The 25513-nt window shown below is 46.3% G+C and overlaps 1 protein-coding gene across 1 annotated transcript in view; it reads right to left on the reverse strand.

Moving 5' to 3' along the window:
* Positions 1-2003: 2003 nt before the first annotated feature.
* TSKS (testis specific serine kinase substrate) overlaps positions 2004-25513 on the reverse strand; it is a 332589-nt gene continuing 309079 nt past the window's right edge. Inside the window, exon 8 of the mRNA XM_085614340.1 lies at positions 2004-2147. Coding sequence (XP_085470466.1) covers positions 2006-2147 — 142 coding nt within the window. The 3' untranslated portion in view covers positions 2004-2005. The remainder of the gene's footprint in view (positions 2148-25513) is intronic.

Genomic DNA, 25513 nt, shown 5'->3' on the forward strand with positions numbered 1-25513 from the left:
TTGCTAAACACTACTGTAAACCTGTTGAACACATGTCTGATGTAGTTCTCCTTGACTACCAACATGCATAATGGCAGCCTCTGGTCTTGTAATGAAATTGCGATTCTCCTATTACCATGATGAGAGAATCTGGATTTCATTAAAGACACGGAGGCTGACATTATCCCATCCCTCCCTCCCGGAGCGGATTTGAATATCTTATTTTACATTGTGTAATGCCTTAATTGTTTATCTTACCATTCAGTTTTAACACTGTATTTTGCATTTTCAATGTAACTTTGTCTACCTTCCCCTTTACATAGGGTGTTATTTTCTTTTGCTAATACATTGTCATTCTTTTCAGATAATTCTTCTTGAATGCTTCATTTTCACGTTATGTTGAAGACCTTTCCAGACTCTTCGTCTCCTTCTCAAGACTGACCTTCACCTCACGACTCCAGAGCTTTGGAATTCGTTACCTTTCACAGAAGTTATGATTGACTTTCACCGCATTTTAAAGAGGCTGATCTCTGTATCTATGTTGCCTAGTTACTTGTCTATTCTAGAACTTTACTTTATGATGTATCTTTAAAGTGGCTGTACTTGAAGTTGCATTAAAAGATATTGCATAATGTCAGCCTCCGTGTCTTTAATGAAATCCAGATTCTCTGGTCATGGTAATAGGAGAATCGCAATTCTTTCTCCCAATTTGATCATACCCTTTTACTGTTCTTCCTAAGAAATGTTCCATGCTTATTTGTGTTTTTGAAGAAGCACTGCTAATTGTCCAACAGCGGAGATGTGTACATGAAAACGCAAAATAAATGTAAAACATCCTCAGTCTCATCACTTGCCCTTCCTCATTCATAGCTCTCAAGTGACCCTCACATTAACTGGGCAGACCTAATTTCCCACTCACTTTGAGCCAGACAGTGACCAACAACTTATTTTTGACTTGGCAAAAAATGTACTTATAAATGTGCAAGAAGTACCAGCCTTTCACAGCCAGAGAAACCTCATTCCAACTCTGAAAGTTTCAAACTATGCTAACTGAGGCTTATAGGCAGCCCCCCCCCAAACAAGAGTTGCCATTTGTTGGGACAGTCCTTGTTTTCTAAATAGGTTTTCTCCCTGTAAGAAAGGGAAACATATCTTCTAGGATCCTATTTATTTATTTTATTGTATTTAAGAGGTTTTATATAGCGCTGGCTTCACCCTGAGGTATCATAGCGCTTTACATTGGAATGACGAAAGTACATGGATTACAAAACAAATAGTAACGAAATGAAACATTAAGATATGGTAGACTTAAAGAACATAATGATTAACATATCTTGATTATGGTCTTAGTTTTGAGGGGTAAGCACTTTAACTTGAGTCAGTGATTACCTGATGTTGATTGCCACATCAGAAGACCAATTGAAGCGCTGCAATGGTGGGAAAAGCTGATACAGCTGCTCAGCCTTCACTTGATATTTTCTTTGGCTAACTTGCTGCACTCAACCTTGAAGGTTTTCTCTCTATTACTACACTTGATCACAATTTTCTTTACTTCGCTGTCATAGTTTGGTTCACTTTACATGAGATTTGTTCAGCCTAGAGCGACAAATTCATGGCAGATTTCATGCTATTAATGAAAGATAAATTTACAGAACCGTATTTAAATGAAAGTAATTTATAAAGTCAGTGAGAAAAAAGAATAAACCAGCCCCAAAAACTCACTCGTTCTTGAGCTGTTGGCGATAAAGAAGATTCTGCAGCCGAAGGGTGTCATCCTGAAGAAGACGGAGGTCGGAGCCGATCACCATGGCACGCATGTGTTTTTCCATCATGAGCCCTTCCAAAGCCTTCCCAGAAAATACAGAAGGAAAGAGAGAAAACGATGGTCTACACAACTCAAAACACTTGCCCTGTACCCTACAACAACATCTCCAAAGTAGAAAGGAGCAGTGATGGATGACAAGACTGCTTAGGTTGTCCAGAGAAAAAACATATTTTATTTATGAAGATATGTATCTCTTATATTTCATGGTACCGAATTTCTCTTTTGCAGCCGCTGGCAGCTGATGCACGTGCTCGGCTGGTTGATGTTCTTCAGCTCCTCCAACATTGGGGCCATGGCATGTTCTAGCATGTGTTTCAAGCTTTCGGTGCTCACCAAATTCGGGCTAGAAGAAACAGAAAGCAGAGGAAGAGCTGGGCAACAAACTTAATATGCATGTTTCGAACAAAAGTAAATGGTACACGAGCAACACCTTTATTGCATGGGCATCGATTCACCAACATGTCAGAAGTTATGTTATGTTATTTGAGTTTATAAGACGCACAGCTACCCCAAGGGGTTTCCCGGTGCCAGCCTGAGAGGAAAGATGGGGAAAAAATTGCCTAACGGTTAAACAACCAAGATTTCAGGCATTTACGAAAATTACCATAAACCGTTTCCTTACGTAAAGAGATGGGAAGAGAATTCCACAGGTAAGGTCCTAAGTAGGCAAAGGATAGAACATGCATACGCCTCAGTCGGATTCTAGAAACAGTACATTTCAACTGAGTAGTGGAGCGAAGAGTATGTGAAGGTAGATAGGGTTGGACTAAAGACTGCAGGTACTGCGGGGCTGAGCCCATTTTGATTTTAAACATGTAGCTCAAGGCTTTGAATTTAATACGATTCTCCACCTTAAGCCAGCGAAGGTTGTGAAGAGAGCCTGAAACGGAGGCCGTCCTAGGAACCTGGCAGAGCAATCTGGCCGCCACATTTTGCACCCTCTGCAGTCTTTGTATCACATCCTTATTACAACCCAGATATAAAACGTTACTATAGTCAAGCCTGGATATAACAAGGGCCTGAACCAAAGTTCTGAGTGGAGAGGGACAGCATCCAAAGAATCTTTTTCAACAATTTAAGAATGGTGAAACAGACTGAGGCCACCCTCACTAATTGATTTTTCATAGATAATTGGTCGTCGATAATCACACAGATGTTATGTACTTGATGGGTAGGCTGGGGTAAGATTCTCATTTCCAGGGGCCAATGCTGAGGACCCCAGAGGCCTTGTTTTTTCCCCAAGATCAGAACTTCCATTTTTTCTCCATTTATTTTGGATAGATTGCCCTACATCCAAGACGCTATCTTCCTCAAACCAAACTGGAGAGTCGAGGATTCAAATTCATTGGCTGTAGAAAGGGAAAAGTAAGCTGAGTATCATCAGCATAAGAAAAAATGGACTGCCCTGCGTCATCAGCAATATCTGCCTGTGGGCGAACATAGATATTAAACAAAAGAGGGCTCAGGACCGAACCCTGGCCGTGGAGGAGAAAACCTGAAAAGTACGGTTGGTAAGAAAGGAGTAAATCCATTGGAGCGCAAGGCCCTCAATACCCAGGGATTGCAGCGCTTTCAATAACACGGTGTGAGACACCGTGTCGAATGCCGCACTCAAATCAAGAAGAATGAGGGCCACGGCGTCACCAATGTCCAAACGGTGTCAGCATTTCAGTGACTTCTAATAAGGTAGTTTCCGTAGAAAAACCTGCTCTAAAACCAGATTGTGAAGAGTGTAAAAAGTTCTGGGTCTCAACAAAGGAGGATAGCTGGGAGTTCACATGTTTTTCGAACATTTTGGAGAAAGCCGAGAGAAGAGAAATCGATCGAAAGCTGAGAGGAATCAGCATTGATCTTCTTCAAGAGTGGCAGAACCATGGCATGTTTCCATTCTGGCGGGACTATTTCCTCCTGTAACGAGTCGTTGAGGAGCTCCATGATTAACAAAATTGAAGGAGACTCAAGTTGTCTTTGTACAGAGATAGGGAGTAAATCATTGAGGGAGACAGATTTTAAATTAGCCAGGACCAGATAAAAAGAGCTGGTATCCAATAAAGACCAAGTTGCCAATATATTGATATGTTTAGGATTGTCACCAAACTCTGATCTTCTGGCATTAACTATTTTAGAAAAAGCATAAGCTGGCTGTGCAATACTAGGCAGGTTGTCAACCGACAGTGCAGAATTGTTTTTTAAAACTTTGCTCACAAAAAAGCGAGCAAGATCTTCGCACTGTGTTTCATTAAGAATGAGTGGTATGGACTGACTTTGTGCTCCAGAAAGTTCCTTGACCACCTTGAACAGGGTCTTAGAGCAATTTTGAGCTTGAGAGATTGTGGAGAAGACATATTCAGCACGGGCTGCTTTGCAAAGAGAGTGGTACTCCCTTATGGCCTTTTTATAGGTCCATTATATAGGGCACATAATTCTTCCTCCATGCTCTTTCTAAAGTTTTACATTTTGTTTTTACTTTTTTAAGCCTCTCCGTGAACCAGGGGGCAGGGGGACAGTGATTGTAAAACAATTTGTTAGAGAGAGAAAGACAAGAATCAATTGAATGTAGAAGCCAACTTTGGATCACCCCACGGTCAGCAATTTTCATTTGATCAATTGCAGGGGTGCTGTTGGTTAAAAGATTATTTAAAGCACCAATATCAAGCTTACCCCAATTCCTCGTTTTGGGCTTAATTCCCCCCGGAGCTGTTCGGGGGCCTGAAACAACTTTAAAACGAAAGACAACAGCAAAGTGGTCTGACCAATCTAGTGGGAGGGCAGGGGAAGTACCGGAAGGGAAGTAATATCGTATACGCTTTGCAGCTTCTTGTTTGCTGCTGAAGGTATATGGGGCTGGGCTTTCTTTTAAAAATCATTATTGTTTAGGTCAAATTGCTTCTGCTGAAATTAACCAAGACAACAACACCTGAATTCATATGTTTGTAAATGACAAGAAAAACTGTTCCTCTGAAGACATAGTGCCATCTGAGAAACTTTACTTATGAACAGGGCTACTAATTATGAACACCTTACTCTACATTACAATATCACTCTGCTCAACGGCACCCCATAGACCACACTTGTTCCCCTGAAAGGCATCCTTCACACAACCACTAGGCTCATCACGGGGCTGAGGAAATCCAACCACGCTCCCCCTTATGCTAAAGGATCTACACTGGCTCCCCCTGCAAGTCTAGATCAACTTCAAGATCAGCTACATCACTTAAAAAGCCCTCTACAGCAAGACCCCTGTGTAGCAACCCAACAATATCTGGAGGTCAATGACAGACAAAAAACTCCAACATCGCTTTGAGAAATTGGGTTACTGGTTGAGAAGGGTGAGAGCACTACTCAAGCAGCAACCACAATCCTTTTCAGGGTGAGCCACAAGCAAACCCCAAATTAATCTATGCTCAAAGTTGTGGTAGCTTGACACACAGCAGTTAGGCTTAATTTAGAGGCAATGTATAAAGTATTTATGCAGCACCTCAAACAGTAATAAAGTGAAAACACCAATTTAGAAAACAAGAGTAAAAATTAATAAATAATTCAAGACCAAAACGAAAAAATCCAATTAGTAGAACCGGAGATATGCGATTTTAATTACTAAAGTGAAAATAGTGACAGAAAGCCCAAAGAGCCACTCACGGGAGAAAGTTACAGTGCAGGCCAACTGTGATGGAGTGCGGGTCGGATACAGGGGCCATGTTAGTCCAGTGAAAAGTTACCTTCTCAATTTAGTGCAAAGAGTCCTGTTTGTGGTGAAGGGGGCCACAAGGAACAGGGAAGTGTCACGGACCATCATCGATGCAGTGCAAAGAGCAAAACTGGCGAAACGGACGGTCGTCCCTCTAGTGCAAAGGTCCTGTTCTCATCGCAAACACTCAGGCTAGAGCTTCACTGTGGCAATCTCTGCATGCGGTCAATACTATAGCACAAAAGTTTGGGTTGACACAACTTCAAGTAGGCGGGCAGTGCGAGCAACAAGGTTTTGGCGCCAATGGGCCTGTTCGCGATTGTGAAGAGCCCAAAAACTTCAAATCAACTCCACTGAGCCCACACCAAGGGTCTGGGACCTGAGTGGCACCACTTGGCAATCAGGGGCTTACTCCAACTGGATCTGGCACCTGGTTCAGGTGGTTGGGAGCCTGCTATGTCCCTGTAGCTCTGAACAGAAGGCCAGCGGACTAGCCCTTGGAGTCACTCTGGGAGTTCTGGGTTTCACATGCAAGTACAATTCCTCTGACTGAGGCAGGCGGGCAGCATGGCTGCAATCCAGTCAGCCAGCAGTCTCGCAAGGCACGAGTCCAGCAGGGCAGCAGTCCAGCAGAGTGACAGTCCTTTCAGCAGCTCAGCAGTCCTTCTTCCTGGCAGAGTCTCCACAGGTCCAGTGTACTGAAGAGCTGGTGTCTGAGGTCTAATATTTATGCCAGGTGCCTACTTTGAAGTGGGAGAAGCTTCTAGAGGTTTTCCTTTGAAGTACACAGGTTATACTTCCTCCCCTGACATAACTCCAGACTAACTACAGGGAGTATGCAGCCCTTTGTGTGGAGGAAGGATACAGCCTATCCAAGTGTAAGTAAGGGTGTGCCCAGCTCCTCCCTCCCATCCTGCCAGTGATGGCACATCCAGCATACCTAAGCTCTCAATTGTGTGTGGCTGTCTAGGAGGTATACACAAAGCACGACTGTCGGCTACACCCAATCATGTGACGCAGAGACAGGCTACAGTCTCTAAACTGCTACGTAGGAAGTGGAAAGCGGAAGCAGGAATAGAGTAGCAGGAGAGGAGGGCCAGAGCGTCGCAGAGGGCCAGCAAGAAGTGAGGAGACAGCAAGGAAACAGCAGTACAGCAGAGTGGAGAAGCCGAATAGCGGGGCTGGTGAACAGAGGTGACAGAGGGGGCAGAAGATGCAGGAGAGGTGCAAGGGTGCAAGGATGCAACAAGGAGAGGCACAGAGCTGCGGAGCATAGGAGGGAGCGAGCTAGGTGCAGAGGCGCACTGCAGAGTGCATCAACACATGTGCCCTCTGGAGTCTTCTAGCAGTCTGCCTCTTGTTTACCACTTTGCCACAATACCACCTGCTGCCCTCACTTACCTGCCCTGCTGCATGCTTGTTCCCACCTGCCACTGCGACTCAGTCACAGCTCAGAGGCCACCCCAGCTTACAAGGCCACCCCAGTCTTTGCACAGCCCTCTCCCCTGCCTAAAAGTGACAGCAGCAGAGCCTACCCGGTACAAGGTACGGAAAGTAGTGCCGGGGGAAGTGGGGGTGCAAAAGTATTGGTACGGAGGTGGCCGCTTTAGGGCCTAGTGCAGTATGTACCACCACCTAGCCCAGCCTGGCCTCACCCCTACCCCCCCACACACACACACTTTGGGAGTCTTGCAAATGATCTGCTGGACACAGGCACAGCGAGAAGAGGAATTGAAGGTCCACAATCTTCACCTATTACCAGGGGCGGCTCCTCTATTAGGGCAAAGGAGCGTCGCCCCACTGCTGTCTTGCAGTGCAAGAAGCAGAAACATAAAATTGTAAAACTACCATTTTATGTTTCTGCTTCTCGCATTGCGAGAAAGCAGAAGTGTTTGGTTGGGGGTGGGCCGGCGGGTGGGCTAGACCAATGCCGTGGGCCCTGACTGTTTGGTCAGCTCTCTGGAGCTGACCATACCAGTCATGCGCACTCTCCCTTTTCTCTATGTAGGCTGCATGCAGCCTACATAGAGAAAATGGCCTCTGCATAGATGCCCAGCTGGCCGCCGTCCCCACCAATCACAACACAGCCATTGCAGCGTTGTGATTGGCTTAGAGGAGGGGAGGGAGGCCGCTTGCTTCCTGTTCCTTACCGTGGGACCTGGCCAGGAGCTGCGATGGCGCGGGACCTGGGAAGGTAAGTATTTTTTTTTATATAACACACCGATCCAGTGACCCCCCGACCTACTTCCCCCCATCCGCGAGTCATGCCGGCCGTGACTGCCTACTACCTCACAACAACCGGCTCTATTGACCTCTTCAAGTGACTCTTCAGCAACCCCCTCATTGGTAGTGAGTCACCACCTACAGCACCAGGGGGAGGTATTAGGAACCAGAAGAGATTGGCTGACTGATCACCAAACTAACTCAAGTAAGCAAAGGGTAGCCGGACACAGGCCATGGGACACTGCGAAGTTGCACATTAGGACACCTAAGAGTTGAATCCGGTAATAACTCCTCAATTCTGAAACTAACATCGAAACTAAGAATAATTATAACGGGCAGTGGTCAGTATCAAGAAAGCTGAGCAACTTAATATAGATGGACACCAACACCATTTGATTGCAACTGTAAAGTGCCGCATAAAGTCTCATTGACAAGGCGCAACCCAAAAATTATAATAACAAATCCGGAGGACAAGGCAAACAAATAAAAAGCCTGCAATAGGGGAATCATTATTTTGCCATCAATGAAAGTACCACTACTCGAAATTCACATACAATTAAGCCCATATTGGAACAGGCTCCCTGCGTTGGTAACAACCAATTGAATAATCCAGTGCCCACATTAGCCCAAACAAGGACACAGTCCCGTAAGGGTTCTCTGCACCCCCAGTACATACGACTGAAACATACTAGCTACTGGCTAATGGAGCACAGAACAACTGATCAAACAAGCATTGGCATAGCCAATAGGTCTCGCCTTTGGGACCTTATAAGTGTTTAGTTATCAAGCACAATATCCTTGGTGCAACAACATGAAGTGTTACATGGCTAAACACTTATAAGGTCCCAAAGGCAAGACCTATTGGCTATGCCAATGCTTGTGTTAATTGCTCCGGGATTTAAAATTGCGACACGGAGGTCTCAGAGGGCGCACGGCTCACTACAAGGAGTCATCAGTTACAAAGACCAAGAGGAGTAAGAAATGCCTTCCGTTCCGTGTTATGTGCTAGTCTGTACCATTCGGGCTGTGTATGCCTCAGCTCGTTGCAACCCGCCGTCTGGATAAAGTGCGCTCCTCTACCAACAGCGATCCTAAGCACTTATCCAATGGCAGCACTTAAGATAGCCTCCTCTTAGGACATACATTAAGGACAGCTCGGCAGTCCCCATTAATCACACACACGCCCCACAACACAACATTCCTTGCCTATCAATTTTCCCTTGGGTTTTAAAGCTGAAGCAGAAGAGGAAGGCAGGGACGTCACTTAGCAATGCGAGAAACACATTAAAGGGCTGTCAGCGGCGCGTGCTAGGCGTCATGCATTACTCTGCAAGCACAAAAGCAATATGTTATCCATGCAGCCGTGGCGCTGACAAGCACGTGGGGGGGTATATCTGTTGCACAGGGGTTAGGGGCGTGCAGGCCCAGAAGCTGAAGCTGCAGAGGAGGTTGGGGGAATGCCTGCACTACCGAGGACGGGCGAGGGCTACAAGAAACCACACCGCAGACGACACAGGTGGTGCTAGGAAAATGTTTACTGGGGGGAGGGGGCGTTATCAGAATTCTGTAGTAATCAGGAGGAAGAGGTAGGTTCATGGAAAATCTGTACTATGGACACAGATGTGCGTGTGTGTGTTTGGTTCTGTCTTCTTGCAGTCATAAACTATTCTAAAACAAGCATTGGCCGCGCGTTGATGCTCTCAACCAGGGAGACCGGGAATGCACGAGGAAGACAGCTAAACAACGCGACTCGGCCACGCATCCGTGAAAGCGATCACGGGGACGCACTCTGTGGTCGAGGAGGGGTGGAGCGAGTCACGCTGCATTGGAGAGGCAGAGCGCGTGCGCTTGTGCGCGTAATCGCAAGATGGTGGCCAAGCCTTTGGTAGCACTTTTAAAACCTGCTTACAAAATGTCTCGCAGAGCATGTGCTGACTCAGCGAGACCTAAAAAGAACTACAACCCCGCCCATAGCTCCAACAGAGAACAGCAAGCACAAACAGAGGGGGACAATATCCTCAACAGGACAATAAACAGTAAAAGCTCACTTCAACTTTGCAGTGAAGAATTAGGGAAATTACCAGAATTATCGGTCATCGCTATATCTTCAACTTCACACAAGGCTGGGAAATTACTGAATGGTGGCATAAACCATTCTGGAACTTTTGTGTTACGTGAAACTGACATCAAATTACTGGATGAAACAGAAGTATTACTAGAGGAAGGAGGGATGACCTAACCGCAACCAGTAAATGTGACTAGTAAATACCCAGCAGATACAACAATATCAGCATCTATCAACAGGAGTCTGCTGGCAGCACTCAACACTCTGTCCTGGCAGTCACACAAACTTGAACTACAGGTGGACTTGCTACAATCCAAAAATCAAAACTGAGATTCAGTTGTGGCTCCTCCGCTAAGGCGGAGGAACGTCGCCCCACTGCTTTTTTTCAGTGAAAAAAGAGGAAAAATAAATGATATAACTTGACGTTATTATAATTTTGTTTCTTCCTGCTGCGGCATCTTGGTGGGGTTGGGCGGGTATGCTCTACTCTCAGAGCAGGGGAAGGCATGGTGGTCACTATGTAAGTGCAATTCAATGCTCTCCACCCAGGCTGCATTACGGCCTGGGTGGAGAACATTCCCAGGCTCCTATTCCCTGGCTGAGCACCGAACCACGGCGCTCAGACCAATCGCAACACTGCATTGCAGCGTTGTGAATGGCTATGGGGTGCCTGGGATCCCAGGTGCTTTTTTCTTGCATTGAAGAAGCTAGGAAGAGGACGGAGAGGATGGAGGAGAGGTGGCGGCTCACAAGTTGGCCGGCAAGGCAGGTAAGTGATTTATTTTTATTTTTTAACCACCCCCCCTTTCCGCCCCACTGCTGCTTCCCGGGAGCAGCCGCCACTGCAAAACCTAGCACTCCGGGAATCAAATCCAGTAAAGAAACAACAGGTGGTGCACGATCCTGTGCATGCCACCCAACAGCACACTTCCGGAATTGTGATCTCAACTGGTGCAGAGCATGAAGCATGTGAACCCACACCTTGCAGGGGTGTGGCCGGTACGCCGGCCAAGATGGCTGTGTAGTCCCGGAGCTCCGCCGGATCCCTCCATAAAAAAGCATGCAACTCATTTAAAAGCCATATCTTCAACAGCCGAAACAATTACAAGAGAGGTGGAACCATTGCAGCACCCGCTCTTGAAATTTTCGGCACTCCGGAGGTCCCGGGAGGTGCTCTTTACCACAACTGCGTGGGCGCCGCGGCCGGAGTTGCGAGTGTACCCGGGATGACATCTCCTCCGCTTCATCAATGAAATGCTGCACAGCCCAGGAGAACGAAGGCTCCAGTGACCCATCCCAATCAACGCAGCGACCGTTCCGTCGGGTCGCACCATCCGGCTGGAGTCTGCACTTGGCTGGAACGGCCTCGGAAGGTGGCTCCAACACATTGAAACCTGCTGCATGGTAGACCTTTGTCCTCTGCAACTGCGTCCTTCATACACCCTTCGTGGCGCATAATGGTGGACACACTGCATTGGGCCCAGCGCCTTTAATTCACCGGCCCTCAAGTGACCCCCCCGGACAGTCTACATCCAGTGTTTGGCCAAGCACCCAAGGTACACTGCCGGGGCTGCCGACCAGGAACCTTGCCAGGCAGCGCGCTCGGATCAGCGCTGGACAACACTGGCCTCCCACAATTGACTTGTAATAAGTAACCGGGCCCTGTTCTGTGGTGCGGTGAATCTGCTGCAGCCCTAACCAACTGTCTGTGGCACTCACATGCCCTCACTTCCCAGCGCATATTACAATAGGTAGGCCAGCGCTGACGAAAACTGGACTACGCAAGCATATAGGGCCTCTGCAGCCACAAATGGAACTAAATCTGTTTGCAGTACCCGGCGGGCTTGGGCTACTGCCGGACCTTCGAGCGGCCACACAGACCTGACTCTAGCAGTAAACATTCACCAGCCTCCATTTTTTGGACTTCTCCCCGGGACACACCCATGTTGCGGGTGAACTCTATAATAGGGGGCCCATAGCAGGACACTAACCCAGCGTTTGTCTACCCTGTGGGAAGGGCCAGCTGGCAAGATCACCACCAACTCATTAGTGGAGGTATGTGACCGGGTCCCGTATCCACTGGGCCCCTTATTTGTGGCACCATATGCTTGCGGGGCGACTGGGCACTGAATGTACTCCCTGATTGGGACTATTACACTGGTCCTGGAGGCTGTGCCGAATTATCTACCTGGCTCACCTGCAGGGACACCCAGCTTCACAATGACATCCCAGGCTACTGCGCCATAACTGTAAACCGGCCTACTCTTCCCCACCCAGCAACCCAGCTGCGCCCCATCCCACTATCAGAGCGTGGCCTGGCGCATCACAACACTGCACCATGTGCACTCACCACTGACAACGGTCTAGTGCTGTGCACATCTGGCCACTTCGGATCATGGTTCGAGTGGACCCCAAGCAATGTAAGCTGATGTTCAAGAAGGCTGGGTGCGCAGGCAACACTACCGGACCGGGACAAGCAAGGGGGGGGGGGACAACTCGAATACCGAAATGGCTGCGCAACAAGGCCCTGACCCCATTTTGACAGAACTACATGCAGGATTTAAGGCACTGGACACTAAATTTGATGATCTGGACAAACGCTTGGATGATATGGGTACACGGTTAGACAAACATGATGGCTGCATGGACACAGTTAAAGGCAGGGTATCGGACCTCGAAGGTGGCGCAGCGCAAGCGACCAAACGGCTGGATCATGTTGAAAAACTTTTAAAGACTGTCGCCATGAAAAATGAAGATTTGGACAACTCTTAGCAGCTCTTTTGGTACAGAAACCTTCTCCCCGGCATTCTTAGTGGAGAGAGCCCACCACTCGCTGGGGCCCTGTGCGAAAACTGGCTGCCCCCCCCCCCCGCACCATTATTGCCTGCCTGCTCAACTTCAGGGACAGAGACACCGCATTGAGACAGTCATGAGAGAAAGGCCCACTTCACTGGCAAGGTGCAACAATCTTTTTTTATCCAGATTACACCATCATGGTCCAGGAGGCCCGCCGTAATTTCACTGCTGTCAAGGCCATCCTCAGGAACTTGGGACTGAGATATGGCATGCTATTCCCGGCACGCCTTAGGGTATACATTGACAACAGGTCTCGGATTTTTTAAACATCAGCGGAGGTGCAGGAGTACTGCCACACACTATCCAAGAAGAAGACCACACAAGTATCAACCTCCCCGGCCAGATGACCAGTGCCAGTGTAGATCTAATCTCATCAACCTAACACTGGTGGACCTTTCGCAATGTTTAGGTTATCCTAGTAGATGAGGGACATTGTAGATTAAGCTAAAACTTGTTTGTTTTTTGCATGCCATTATCAATCAATAGTCTTTATTACATATTGGAGGATCCGGCGTGGTGTTGCCACTCCCCCGTGTTGACACACTAGTGTTACAAATAGATATTTTTGATATGCTTTAGGGACGAAACCTGGGTTTGGGATCTCTCCATAGTATGTGAGATGGGGATGGGTGGGGGGTGAGGTGGGTGAGTAATGTTCTAGTTTTAATACAGTTTCATACACTTGAGATATTGCTTCATACCGTGCAACCACAAAACCAGATCCACATCATGTTCCCACTTTTTGACTATGAGTACTGACAGCAGAATCCACCCATTTGGAACTCTTATATTAGCGTCATGAAGTATACTCAACAACCCTTGGAAAGGCAAACAGGTGATACAGCACTTGCAACGAAACCAAATAGATATCGCATTCCTACAAGAAACTCACTTATCTCCTGACACCCCTACATTCTTTTGCCAAGACATGGGGCTCACATCGATACTTTGCGAACTACAGCTCGTATGCCAGGGGAGTCTCCATATTAATACATAAACTGGTTCCATTTAACCCATTGGAAGTGAAAAGTGACGGAGGGGCAATATCTAATGGTAAAGGGTCACTTGCTGGGACACACCATCCTTTTAGTGAACGTATATGCGCCCAATATAGATGACCCAGATTTTTTCTTGGATCTAATGACCCAAATAGATGGAATGGAGATGACACAGATATGCCTGGGAGGCGACTTGAACATTTTATTAGACCTTCCTCGAGACAGCACTTGGCTCTCCGCAGACACAAAACCAAGAGCTCGATGTACAATTACGGACCTCAAACAGGAATATATTCTAGAGGACACTTGGCACCACTTGCACACTTAACAGGCAGCATACACACACTACTCGGCATATCACAACACATGGACTCATCTTGACTACTGCCTTTTATTGCCCAGTCTATTAAACTGTACAATATCCATGCAACACCTACCCCGCACCCTGACGGCTCACTCACCAGTATTAGCACAGATGCGTACCCCTCAGGCAATTGGATTCTAACCGTTAGAGGAATTTGCATCTCTAAACAACTACAGGATATAGATTGAACACAAATATCACACTCCCAATCAATGTACACAACACTCCGAGCCAAACTAATGACAGAATTTCATGAAGCTGCAGACAGGGAGGCACACTACTTGGGAAAGTACGCAGCTGTGAGAAGGTATGGTGATGGCGATCGTCTAATGCGTACATTAGCACGCACATTACCACGAGGCCAGCCATATATACCGGGACTACAAAAACCAGACGGCACCAGGGCTACAGATACGAGCCACATACAGGGTTCGGTACTCACCTAATATATGGCACTTATACACTTCTCGCTCCTCTGAGGGTGCTATAGCAATGGTATGGTTAGATAGGGCACATTGCCAGTTTCTAAGTGAACCCTTTTCTGAAGAGGAAGTCACCCAGGCAATTGATGCCATGGATGACTCCAAAGCGCCTGGCGTTGATGGCTGTTCGGGTTGCTTTTACAAAGCGCACAAACATTTACTTGCCCCCGCTCTTTTAGAAGTATACCAGAAAGCAATGGAAAAAGGCATCCTTCACCCACTCTCCGAGAAGCAGTTATAATTCTACGCCCTAAACCGGGAAAAGACCGATTACATTGCGGATCCTACCGCCGTTGTCTCTATTGAGCTTTGACAATAAAATACTCACCAAATTCTGCCTTATGCCACACCGGTTGGGACAACAAACTGACACAGCAAACTCCCCTCTGGCAGGGCGCCTGGCTTAGGGACGTAGGGGCTCTAGAAGGCTTCAGGAGGTGGGACCTCATTGGTATTTCACAATTGGGAGATGTATGGGTAGGGGATCACTTACGTTCATTCCAAGACCTACAGACTCACTACTCCCTTCACCCATCACAATTCTATAAATATCTGCAACTACGCCACGCTCTTAGCGCACACATACCATTAGGCACATCACTGCCAGAGTTCAGCCCAATGGAAGCGCAGATCATGATGGGGAACCTAAGGAAAAGAGGGATATCGAGGATATATCGCTCCCTGACCAACAACAGCCCAAAAACACTTGACCTGCTCAGACTCCGGTGGGAGGCATGGATGGTTTTGCTAGATGACGAGGACTGGAGGGATGCCTTGATGGCTCCTAAAATCATTACTACCTCAGCCAAGCTTCATGTGGTCCAGTTGTACTAACTTCACTATGCGTACCTCACCCCCAGTCGCCTCCATCGGGTGGGCCTAAGAACCACCCCATCTTGTACACGATGAGAGCTAGAACCAGCAGACTTTTATCACTTGGTGTGGACGTGTCCACATCTCACCCCATACTGGGAGGTGCCACATAAACCCTTGAACCTACTCCTGGGTATTATGGACAGTCTGGATGGGATCAGGGCAGATAAGCTCTTTCTGGGCACCGCTATCATGTTGGCCAAGCGGGATATTGCCCCTGCATGGAAGAATTCTACCCCACCTAGCATAGCCAAATGTTGCAAAGGCATAGACTGGTGCATGGCACAGGAAAAACCGCTGTGTGAGGCTAGGGGATGTCCAACCAAACACGGGAGGGTCTGGGGTAAGTGGTTGGGCCAGATAGAGTAGCAGAGCTCCCTCTTTTCCTCTTGGGTGGAGTAAGAACACGATATTTGTGACGGGCGCGGGTCACAATGTGTGCTGGAACATATTTGGTGATGACAGTCGTTTAATGTACCATGCTCGAAATGAACTATTAGTGCTGTATTTTCTTTACTGTTTTTACAAAACAAAAAATACTCGCCAAAATGCTGGCCACCAGGTTCTCTCTCATATTGGATCACATTATTTCACCTGCACAATCAGGGTCCCACATAAATCCAAAGCACTGAATATACGCACACTATTTGCAGTCCTCCATGGAATTTCACCCACCACCCCAGCTGCTGCTGTACTATTGGATGTCGAAAAAGCATTCAGCTCTCTGGAATGGCCCTTTTTACATCCAACGCTCCAAAGAATGGGCATCCCGGGGACATTCACTTCCATTATTACCGATTGCTGTACACTAAACCCACTGCACATATTCGACTAAATGGAACGCTAACCAGAGGATTCTAACCCACGCGTGGGACCAGACAGGGATGCCCGTTATCACCCTTGCTGTTTGGTAAAGCGCTGGACCCGCTAGTGCGTCACTTACAGGAACGTCATATCCACAGGGGGCTTCAACTTAAAACCGGTCCCCTACTCATACTCCTGACAACTCTCAGCAATTTTACCGGAAGGTCTGAAATGCGACCCCAAGATATCCAAACTGTCTCAACAACTATCTGGGCATGGAGGAAACTCATTAGATCCACAGGTGGTCACCTCCTTTATTCATCGGCCCTTCCCGTGGCGTGCAACACCTGGTTGCCCATCACACAGGAAGAAATTGTCAAGCACACTCTCTCCAAATTCTCTCTCGACACGTTGGGAGATCTATTCCCCCAAGGCCCTGTATTCTCCCAGACAGAAGACGATAGATTTCATCGAGAAACAGATGGATCATTTTATACTGCATAGGCTACAAAACGCTTTACGTGCACAAATTCCTAGCTACCCACTTGAGCTACCAGAGTTCACTCCCTTGACTTTACTCATTAAAAACTCGGGGTGGAGGGAGGGGGGGGGGCATCTCAAATCTAAACTCTATCAGGCTTGTATCACATTACTCTCCACTAAAGATTCTCAAATAAGAGAGGCATGGGAACGGGATCTGGGCCATGCTATATCAGATTTTCAATGGCAGCGCTGTTGTAAACAAACACGTAAACTCTCCATGAACCACCGTCATAAGTTGCTACATTTTAAGTTCATATGGCAGGCATATATGACTCCCTACAGGGTACAACGCATGGACAACGCTTGCTCACACGCATGCCCTAGATGCCAGTTTCCCCATGCAGACTTCCTACATATGACCTAGACTTGCACTAAAATAGCCGGTTTTTGGACAACCGTACACATTGAATTATCATGCATGATAAACCAGATGCTCACACTAACCCACTACAAGCGCTGCTCAGGTTTGTTCAGAATGTCCCAGCTTTGATGTTAGAAAACGTGAAATTGCAATACGCTGGGGGTAAGCACCCACTGACACCGTAGTGCTGGACTGCTAGCTTGATAGATTGTAGTACCAACAGAGACCTGTATTCTTAACTTCAACTACCCACCTCACGCCCGAGAGACATTTGGCAACCCCTCCAAACATATCTTCTAGAAACACAAGACGACTCTGACCACACTCCTGATTTGGTGATCTAGCCAGACATGCACATAGAACCCCTGCCCGTTCAGGTATAAACATTCACAATATTAGCCAATATTAGCTCAAGCGGTGAGTACAGAATTGACTGATGGTGCAAAACAGGTAAAATGTCAACATTGATAATAGACTAAGAATTGTCATCAACGCTGTTTGAAACGTAAACGGTATGGACTAATATCTGTCAATATCCTATGGTTTGTTATCTGTATGTTAAAAGGTAAATAAATTTACAAAATTAAATAAATAAAAAAACACCTTGCAGACAGGGCAGTGAGACATATGGCAACCTCTACGGATATTTTAACTAGCTTAGAAAGGCCCCCAACAAGGCTCCACTTAGACTTGACAGTTATTGACAATTTCCCAACGGCATACAAGTGGCCCTCAGGGTCCAATTAAATAATAAATCAGAACTAAAATCAAAAGCAAGTAACAGAAGAAACATCAGAACCTCCTCACATATAAATCAACACAATGATTCAAATGAAGAAAATTAACATACTCAAGCAGCCAGACTACTTAGTAGGAGGAAGAAAAAAAAAAAATGCGCTCCAGGTATCAACTACAAATTAATTAACCGAGTCAAGATGGCAACAAGGGCATGATAGGATGAAATATTATCCAATCTTCAAGGGGGTGAAAGGGCATAAGGAGCCACAAGCAAAAATAAACATCAGAGGCATCCTAAGCCCTGAAATAGATAGTAAAGAAGGTGCTGCCCCGCTTCCAACCCAAACTAAACGTACAATGAGAACACCTGAATTCAGTACTGACCATGGGGAAAGAGTAAAATATGCAAGCTCTACAATGAACTTACCAGCAGGTCACAGTACAAACACAGAGAGGACCCCGGATCATCCCCCTCCACATACACGCATGGTAGACGTGATCCCAAAAAAGGAGAATGCAAAGGAAGAGTCTCCAGCCCGCAAAGAACCAGGTATTTGTAAAGCGCAAACTGATCATTCTTAAGGGTCTCAAGGTGCTGGAGAGATTAAGTAAGCCCAGAGTCACATGATACTCAGCTGATCTGCCTCCGGCGCTGGGGATCGAGCCGTGAGCCATGCGCTCCGGAGTCAGCCACCCTGGTCGCTGCACCACACATCTCCCGCAACGTTATTGCACAGGCCAAGACCTGTAATGTCGAGGGGCAACGCTCCATTGAAACTCAAAGAACTAAGCAAGGAGGCCTGGACCTTAACTCGCTTGCCCAATTCAAATAATCAGGGAAATAACAATCAGGATCAGTATGAACCAGGTATGGATGTATGGACCACTAAGCATCTTCCTAGCTCAAATAATCAGGCAACCAATAATCAGCAAATCGACAACTGAGTAAAGCATTACCAAAACAAAATATTAACATCCACCAACCTGGAACATAGACCACATCCAACAATAAGACAGGAAAGACCAGGTCGCTATGGACCTCTACGGGGCCACCTGAATGAAGAACTAAGCCCCTCACAACTTGGTCTAAATTCATACCACCATACATCTCACCAGGGTGACAAGATATACAGAAACCACAATAGTATCATGGGAAACAGAGGAAATAGGAAACCAAGAAATAGGGGAAGCACCTAAGTTCAAACAATTGAGGATTAACATCAATGCTACAGTGCCAGAAGGATATCCCACAGTACTATCTGGTACAAGGCAGCCAATCGACAAAATGGAAGGCGGGTATAGCATGCTTAAAAGCGCAACATCCTCATACACGCCATTGCAATGAGGGTGTACCCAACTACGAGTGCAACTAAATATAAGCAAGGAAAGATACTGCATCCTATACAATGCGCACAAAGAAGGACCTGAGCAAGACTGGAGCTTCTTGGCGAACACACTTTCCTCAAAGACCGAATACTACCCCTAACACAGACCCCACAATCAGTCTGGAAGTAAAATGGTGGGAACACAAATAACAGTAATTTCTTGAAATTTAGAGGGGCTCAAACAATTCATACCGCATAAGGAGACTCTAGAAATCTTTACATCTGAAGATATAGTCTGTATCTAAGAAACACAGAGTATATGCACGTTACTGAAAGATGCATAGCAGGAATGGTATTATCCAGCGGAAAAAACAGAAAGTATGGAAGATCATCGGGAGGGCTGGCACTTTATGCAGCCACAACCATAAATGCACGAGTAACTATGGTGAGGCAAAACCCAACAACTCTAGCAATAGTTTACAAATGACACAATATTGGCATAGTAAACGAACCTATACATGTGAACCAGTTTAAATAACCTCATGAGGAAACCCTAGAGAGATTCCGCGAATCATTGGAAGATCTACTTTGCACCTCCCCCACATATGAGGTCTTACTCCTAGGCGATTTCAATAAAAAAAAACCTTGATCACTCTATAAATACGTTGGATTGCTCTGGTGCAAACAAAGCCGAATAAACTCACACTATTCTTCAAGCATATAACCTGTACCTATTGCAAACTATTGATCCGGGCCCCACCCATGGAGCGAGCAATCAGGTCACACATAGGAGTGAATCAACATTTGAGTACATAATTGCATCTCAAGTCCTCAGGGAGTACTGCAGAAGTATCTCCATTTTGAAACTCAAGGAAAGCGACCACTATGCCGTGATTGCCACCTTTAGGACAATGCACGAGATAGGTCTAACTCTACCAGTTATTGACACCCCAGATGGCTCGGAAACTTGTAGGCCAATTAGGAGACTAAAATGAGATATCACTCGGCAGGAAGAGGTTACTCCAGCACAAATTGGCTTCTCACCTCCAGGCTGCACCTACACCTCTGCACTGCTGTCCTGTCCGCGGTGAGCGCTGCTTCTCCATCCCACTCCAGAGGGCTGCCCTCCCAGGAGAGAGACGCCTTCTACGGGAAGCAGCAATTCTGTGACTTCGAAAGGAGCCTTCGTTGCCGAAGGGTTTGATGAAGGTTAGGGACTGGCACGCATTGCTTTAAATGGATGGACAATTCTACTTGGAAAGTACCCTCAATCCCCTACTAGGCCTGTGTCCATTTAAAGAACTATACGCTTTACACAAAAAAAAAGAATCTCAACAACCTGCAATAACATAATGCCGGACTGCGCCGCTTGAGATTTTTTTACTTTGAATTCTGGGACTTGTAGTCTTGATTATTCCATTATAAAATGGGACTGTTGAAGGGGGAGAATTCTGAATCCTGTTTCCGTGTTTTTGCATTGCCCGTCAACTGCCAGTCGCAGTGTGCGAGGAGGAGGAGGGAGAGGTGTTGGACGCTGCATTGCTGGCGCCCGTGATTCCTGCGATTGCCGCCATTACCGCCAAGCTTCCTGATCTCACGCTGAATTTCTGCCTGCCACAGACCAACGGACGAGCTGCAGCCGGCCAGGCATCGGGTGCTGCTGAGCGCGACTGACACCCCTCGGTGCCCTGTTGTTGTGCTCAGTGCACGGCACTCCACCAGGCGGCCGCTGTTTGATCCAGTCGGCACTGGAGGAGCTGAGAAGTGGAGAACCACACGCTTGTGCCCCTTGGTTGGGTGAGTGCAGTGAGTGCACCACCGTTAGTTGATGGTAGCAAAGAGTGTGCCTCAGGTGGGAACGAAGGCGGCCTGGGTAGCACTGGGTGCAGCTTCCGTCCGCCTGTAGTGCCCACCTCACCGGTTATTGCCTTTTTATTTTTTGAGGTTTTTTTCTTTTTTCTTTTTATTTTAATAAGTTCAATATTTAACAGCTATAAGTCTGATGACGTTTGGTGCCTAAGTGAACTAAGTGCTGACAGCTGTGAAGAGCTGTGAGGAGCCCGGAGCTGGGAGCCGGGAGCTGTGAGGAGCGACTCCTTAAATCATCTTGGTCCTCCATTAGCTGAGAGGTGCTGAGGCTGCAGTAAGTCCTGTTAAGAGTTTTGCTAAAAGTGCCCCCCTTCCGAGCATTATGACCTCTAAAAAAGTACGCTTGGGGCATGTGCTCTCTTCATCTCCAAGTTGGTCATATAAATTAAAGAGATCATATAGTGGCACTAGACAATTGCACCAACTTTGTTATAAAGCCCACCCAGCTATTACAGGCTTTTTTCGCAAGGTGCCCCGGATCGCACTTGAAGACGGACAGTTTTCGAACTGCCACACAGCAATGCTCTCTCCCCTTTTTTCTGTGGAGTCACTGGGAGACACTTGCATCTTTGCAGGGGGCTTGAATCGCTCCAGGGAAGGGGTGCTGGCACAGAAGATTGATGTTATCGAGGATGGTCAAAGTGGGCAATTCCTGGTCGCCCCCTCATATGCAAATCCGGATTTTGTCTCTTGTGACATTCAACAGAGCCAGCAACAGTCTTCTCCAAACAGGTTAAAGCAAGATTGTATGTCTGGTGGGTTATCTGTTACACCTGACGTTTTCTCATGTACAAAATCGTGCTCAGACTTTCCAGCCAACCCTCAAGGTCAACAACATATTTCTTTGGATGGTCAAAAGTCTGACTGTATGTTTGTTGTTTTAACAGCAGCTTTATCTGCTTGGGGGACATTTGTAAGCGAATGAGCGGGGAGAGTGTTTTCCGGATGGTATACTGGACAATGCACCTTCTATGGTTGAGAAGTCAATTGCATGAGAAGGGTCAAACCTAGGGGAAGACTTTACTCTCCCAGACATTGACAGTGAAATCCACACAAGAGGCTGGGAAGTCCCTCACAAGGAAGTCTCTCCGGCGAGCGGTCTCAGGGGAAATAATACTCCAATTATAAGTTCTTCTCCTAGGCGTCTCTCTCTGCCTCTTTTGTATTGTAGTACAAGTCATTTGAGTGGTACATTTTTGGAATCCGCCCACGATGTTTTTTTGCCTTGTACACAACCAAAGGTGGCAAATGAGAGGGATGTTGTGCCTCCCGAATATCTGGTTTGTATTGAAAAAATTTAAGTTCTGATCATATATTGGAAATTATCTCTGTAATGTTGTTTGAAGTACAAAAGGGAACTAAGCTTGATTCTATTCAACCCAAGCCTACGATACATCCCCATACGGAAGAACTGGTAAATGGAAGGCTTCCCTCATCTGTCCCCGTGAGAGAGTCGAAAGATGTTTATGTTCAAGCGGGAATACCTCTTTATCTGTTGCCCTTTAGTGAACCCATGTGTAATCTTGAAAAAGAAGAGTTATGTTTAAGTACTCTATTTGGGCAGGTTTTATCGGGACCCCTCCGGAAAAGTCTATAATAAAACCTTTCCCTTTGTTTAATAATGGTAAAAGAGGGGGCAAAAGAGGAACTAAGAAAATTAGGGGTTCCGGAAAACAAGAGGGTAGGGGAGAGGGGGAGGGGGAGGTTTTGACTTCCTCTACCTCCCAGGCCTGTTCCTCAGACCTGCTTGAGAAGGGAGGGCCGAAAATATGGAAGAGGGAATGCCCCACAACAAATCATAAGGGGGAAAATATGAAAAAGAAACACAAAAAGTTGAGGTGATTTTCTAAACGAAAAACGTCAAAATTGCGCTTTGCATGGATTCTTGGAAACCAGAGCGATACTCAAACACTAGAGGAGAAGGGAGACCCCAGTCCCCTGTCTGATGAGGGTGTTCCTTTAGAGCCCCATATAGTGCATATGTCAATGACCGGGGAAACGGGGGTATCTGGAAAATCGGTACTAAATTCGATGTTGCAGTCCATCCAGGTATTTCAAACTCCCCTAATTGACGAGTTGGCTGATCACTCTGAAAGGGAACCACAAATGGGAGGTGGGATTTCTATGCTCCAGACTTGGTCCGGGGCCTCTGGGGCTGGAGTGGTCGAGAATCCAGAGGAGGGGTACCAAATACGAAGCATCAAGCAGGTTTGGTGGAATAGAGCTCTTTACCCATGAGAAGTTTAGAGGCCCCAATTTCCACGATGGTGCCGGATTAGAACATTCAGCCCAATAATGGCTCACATGTGGCCAGTCGTGGTGATAGGGTTCCGCTATGGATCCCCCAAGGGATGATTTAAAGAATCTCATTATGGGGCAGAGTGCACTATCCCCCATGGTGGATTTTACCTGGCTATTTGACAATGAATTTTATCCAGTAAATCGAGGATCCATTCTTCTTCTATTTTCAGAAATAGAGGCATTAAGGTTGATATCAAGTAGGGATATTTTAAATGTGAAGATTCATTTACATGACTCCTTCTCTTATTCTAGAGTTACTTTTTGTTCTTTAATCATTGGCAACTTGGTTATGCAGAATTGTGAGCATTTCCTGAAATGAGGGCTTGACATAGCATCTGTTCCTGAATATGTGGAATATTCCTCTTTGTGTTTTCCAATGCAGTGTCCGACAGCTTTTAGGGCCGTTAAATCTGTGGTACAAGATGCGATGGGCCCCGAGTTTGAGTACTCTTTGGGCAACACCAAAAATATTATGGTTTCCCTGGATAGAAGGGGCCGCTCAATAAATCTGGTGTCTGATATGGTTGCTGTTCCCCAGACCTTAGATGTAGAAGCCGAATCGGCCCAGTGGACCTGGGTTGCAAGAGCATTGAATAACACCTGTCCGGAAGCAGAAAGAAGCGCTCCTTTGAGGTAGCCTGGGTGGGTTACTTCTATCTTGGAATATGGCTGGCTTGGGTTACTAGGAGAAATTGAATTATTTGAAAACCTTGAATCCCCTAATCATCGGTTTGCAAGAATCTTGATCTTGCAAGGACTTTGAGTGTGATGGGCATTTTACTTTTTCTAGCCATCCTAAACGTTCCGATAGAGGTCATGCTAGTGGGGGAGTCTCTATTTTGCTTAAAAATTCGATTAACTGGAACCAGAAGGTGTTCTGTCATCCTTCAAATCTTTGTATATGCTTGAAGTTGGCTTGTTTGGGAGACCTTGGTAGGCCTCTTTTTTATTGTGACAAACCTGTATATCCCTCCTGGGAGAAATTTTGATCATCTGTTGAGTACTTTCTTCTTATTCATTCATGAAATAGCCATCAGGGAAGAATGTTCCCTTGTGGTAATTGTTGGAGACTTAAATGCCAAAATGTCCAACTCTGCTCTAGAGATTTATGCGAATATCGATAAAGAGGAAACTTGGCATATCCCTGAGATTCTTTTCCCGGTAAAAATAAAAACAGATAAACGGGGCTTCTCCTTGTTGGATAGTATTAGAAGCACAGACCTTGTTATCTTAAACGGAAGAGTGCCCACTGAAAAAATAGCCCAATTTACTTTTCACTTCCGTCACACTCAGAGTCTTTTAGACTATGTAGTTGTGTCTTATCAAATGTTTGGGACTTGTGAAAACGTATGTGTCCTACTGACCGTATGGAGTGACCATAGTATAGTGGCTTTGGAAATGGCTTTTGCTCTTCCCATATTGGATTCGGGGAACTTGGACCAGGGCAGGGTGATCTATAATAAAGTAAATGGACGCTCTTTCTGGACTTTCTAAAATATTATTGACGTGAGCTCCATAGTGAAGAACTTATTACAACGTGTATAACCTAGGTGATAAATATTCCACCGTTAGCGCTAAAATGAGCAAAACATCGCTGGAAAACCAGCGATGTTCACCCAATAACAGCGAAAACATTGCTGATGCGATCATGTGGTCGTAACCACATAATCCACATCCGATGTAAAGTATACCCTAGTCTGAATTTTAACAGACGTTAAAATCCAGAGCTAAGGGTGCGTTAGCGCGAATAAAATTATCTCTGCGCCGGATTTAGGGTCCTTGTAAATATCGCAATGCTGGTTTAGAGATATCTTCCCATGGAGTATAGTCAGACACGCCTCCTTTGCATCTCATTAACGATGCAATGCGAGGCGTGCTGACAACGGGCGCTAAAACAAGGAAACACGCGTTAGCGTGTCCTTGTAAATAAAGCGATAATATTATCGCCGCTTTTCGCCCGAAAACTGACGCAAAAGCGGCGATAATATTATCGCCAGCCCTTGATAATATGCCCCAATGTCTTTTATTTATGTTTTCGTTTTTTAAAACATAAATAAAAGGCATTGTCATTTACAATGCCAATAGCTTAAATTTGCGTAAATGCGAGACCTATTGCATTTTTAATGCTTGTTGTTTGTGAGCCAGCCAGAATAGGGCCATGAATATATTACCAGAGTAGAACTAATTTGTAGCCAATTGTATCCACTTACTACTGTGAA

Source organism: Triturus cristatus, chromosome 7 (assembly GCF_964204655.1).
Source record: "Triturus cristatus chromosome 7, aTriCri1.1, whole genome shotgun sequence".
Taxonomy (NCBI): Eukaryota; Metazoa; Chordata; class Amphibia; order Caudata; family Salamandridae; genus Triturus; species Triturus cristatus.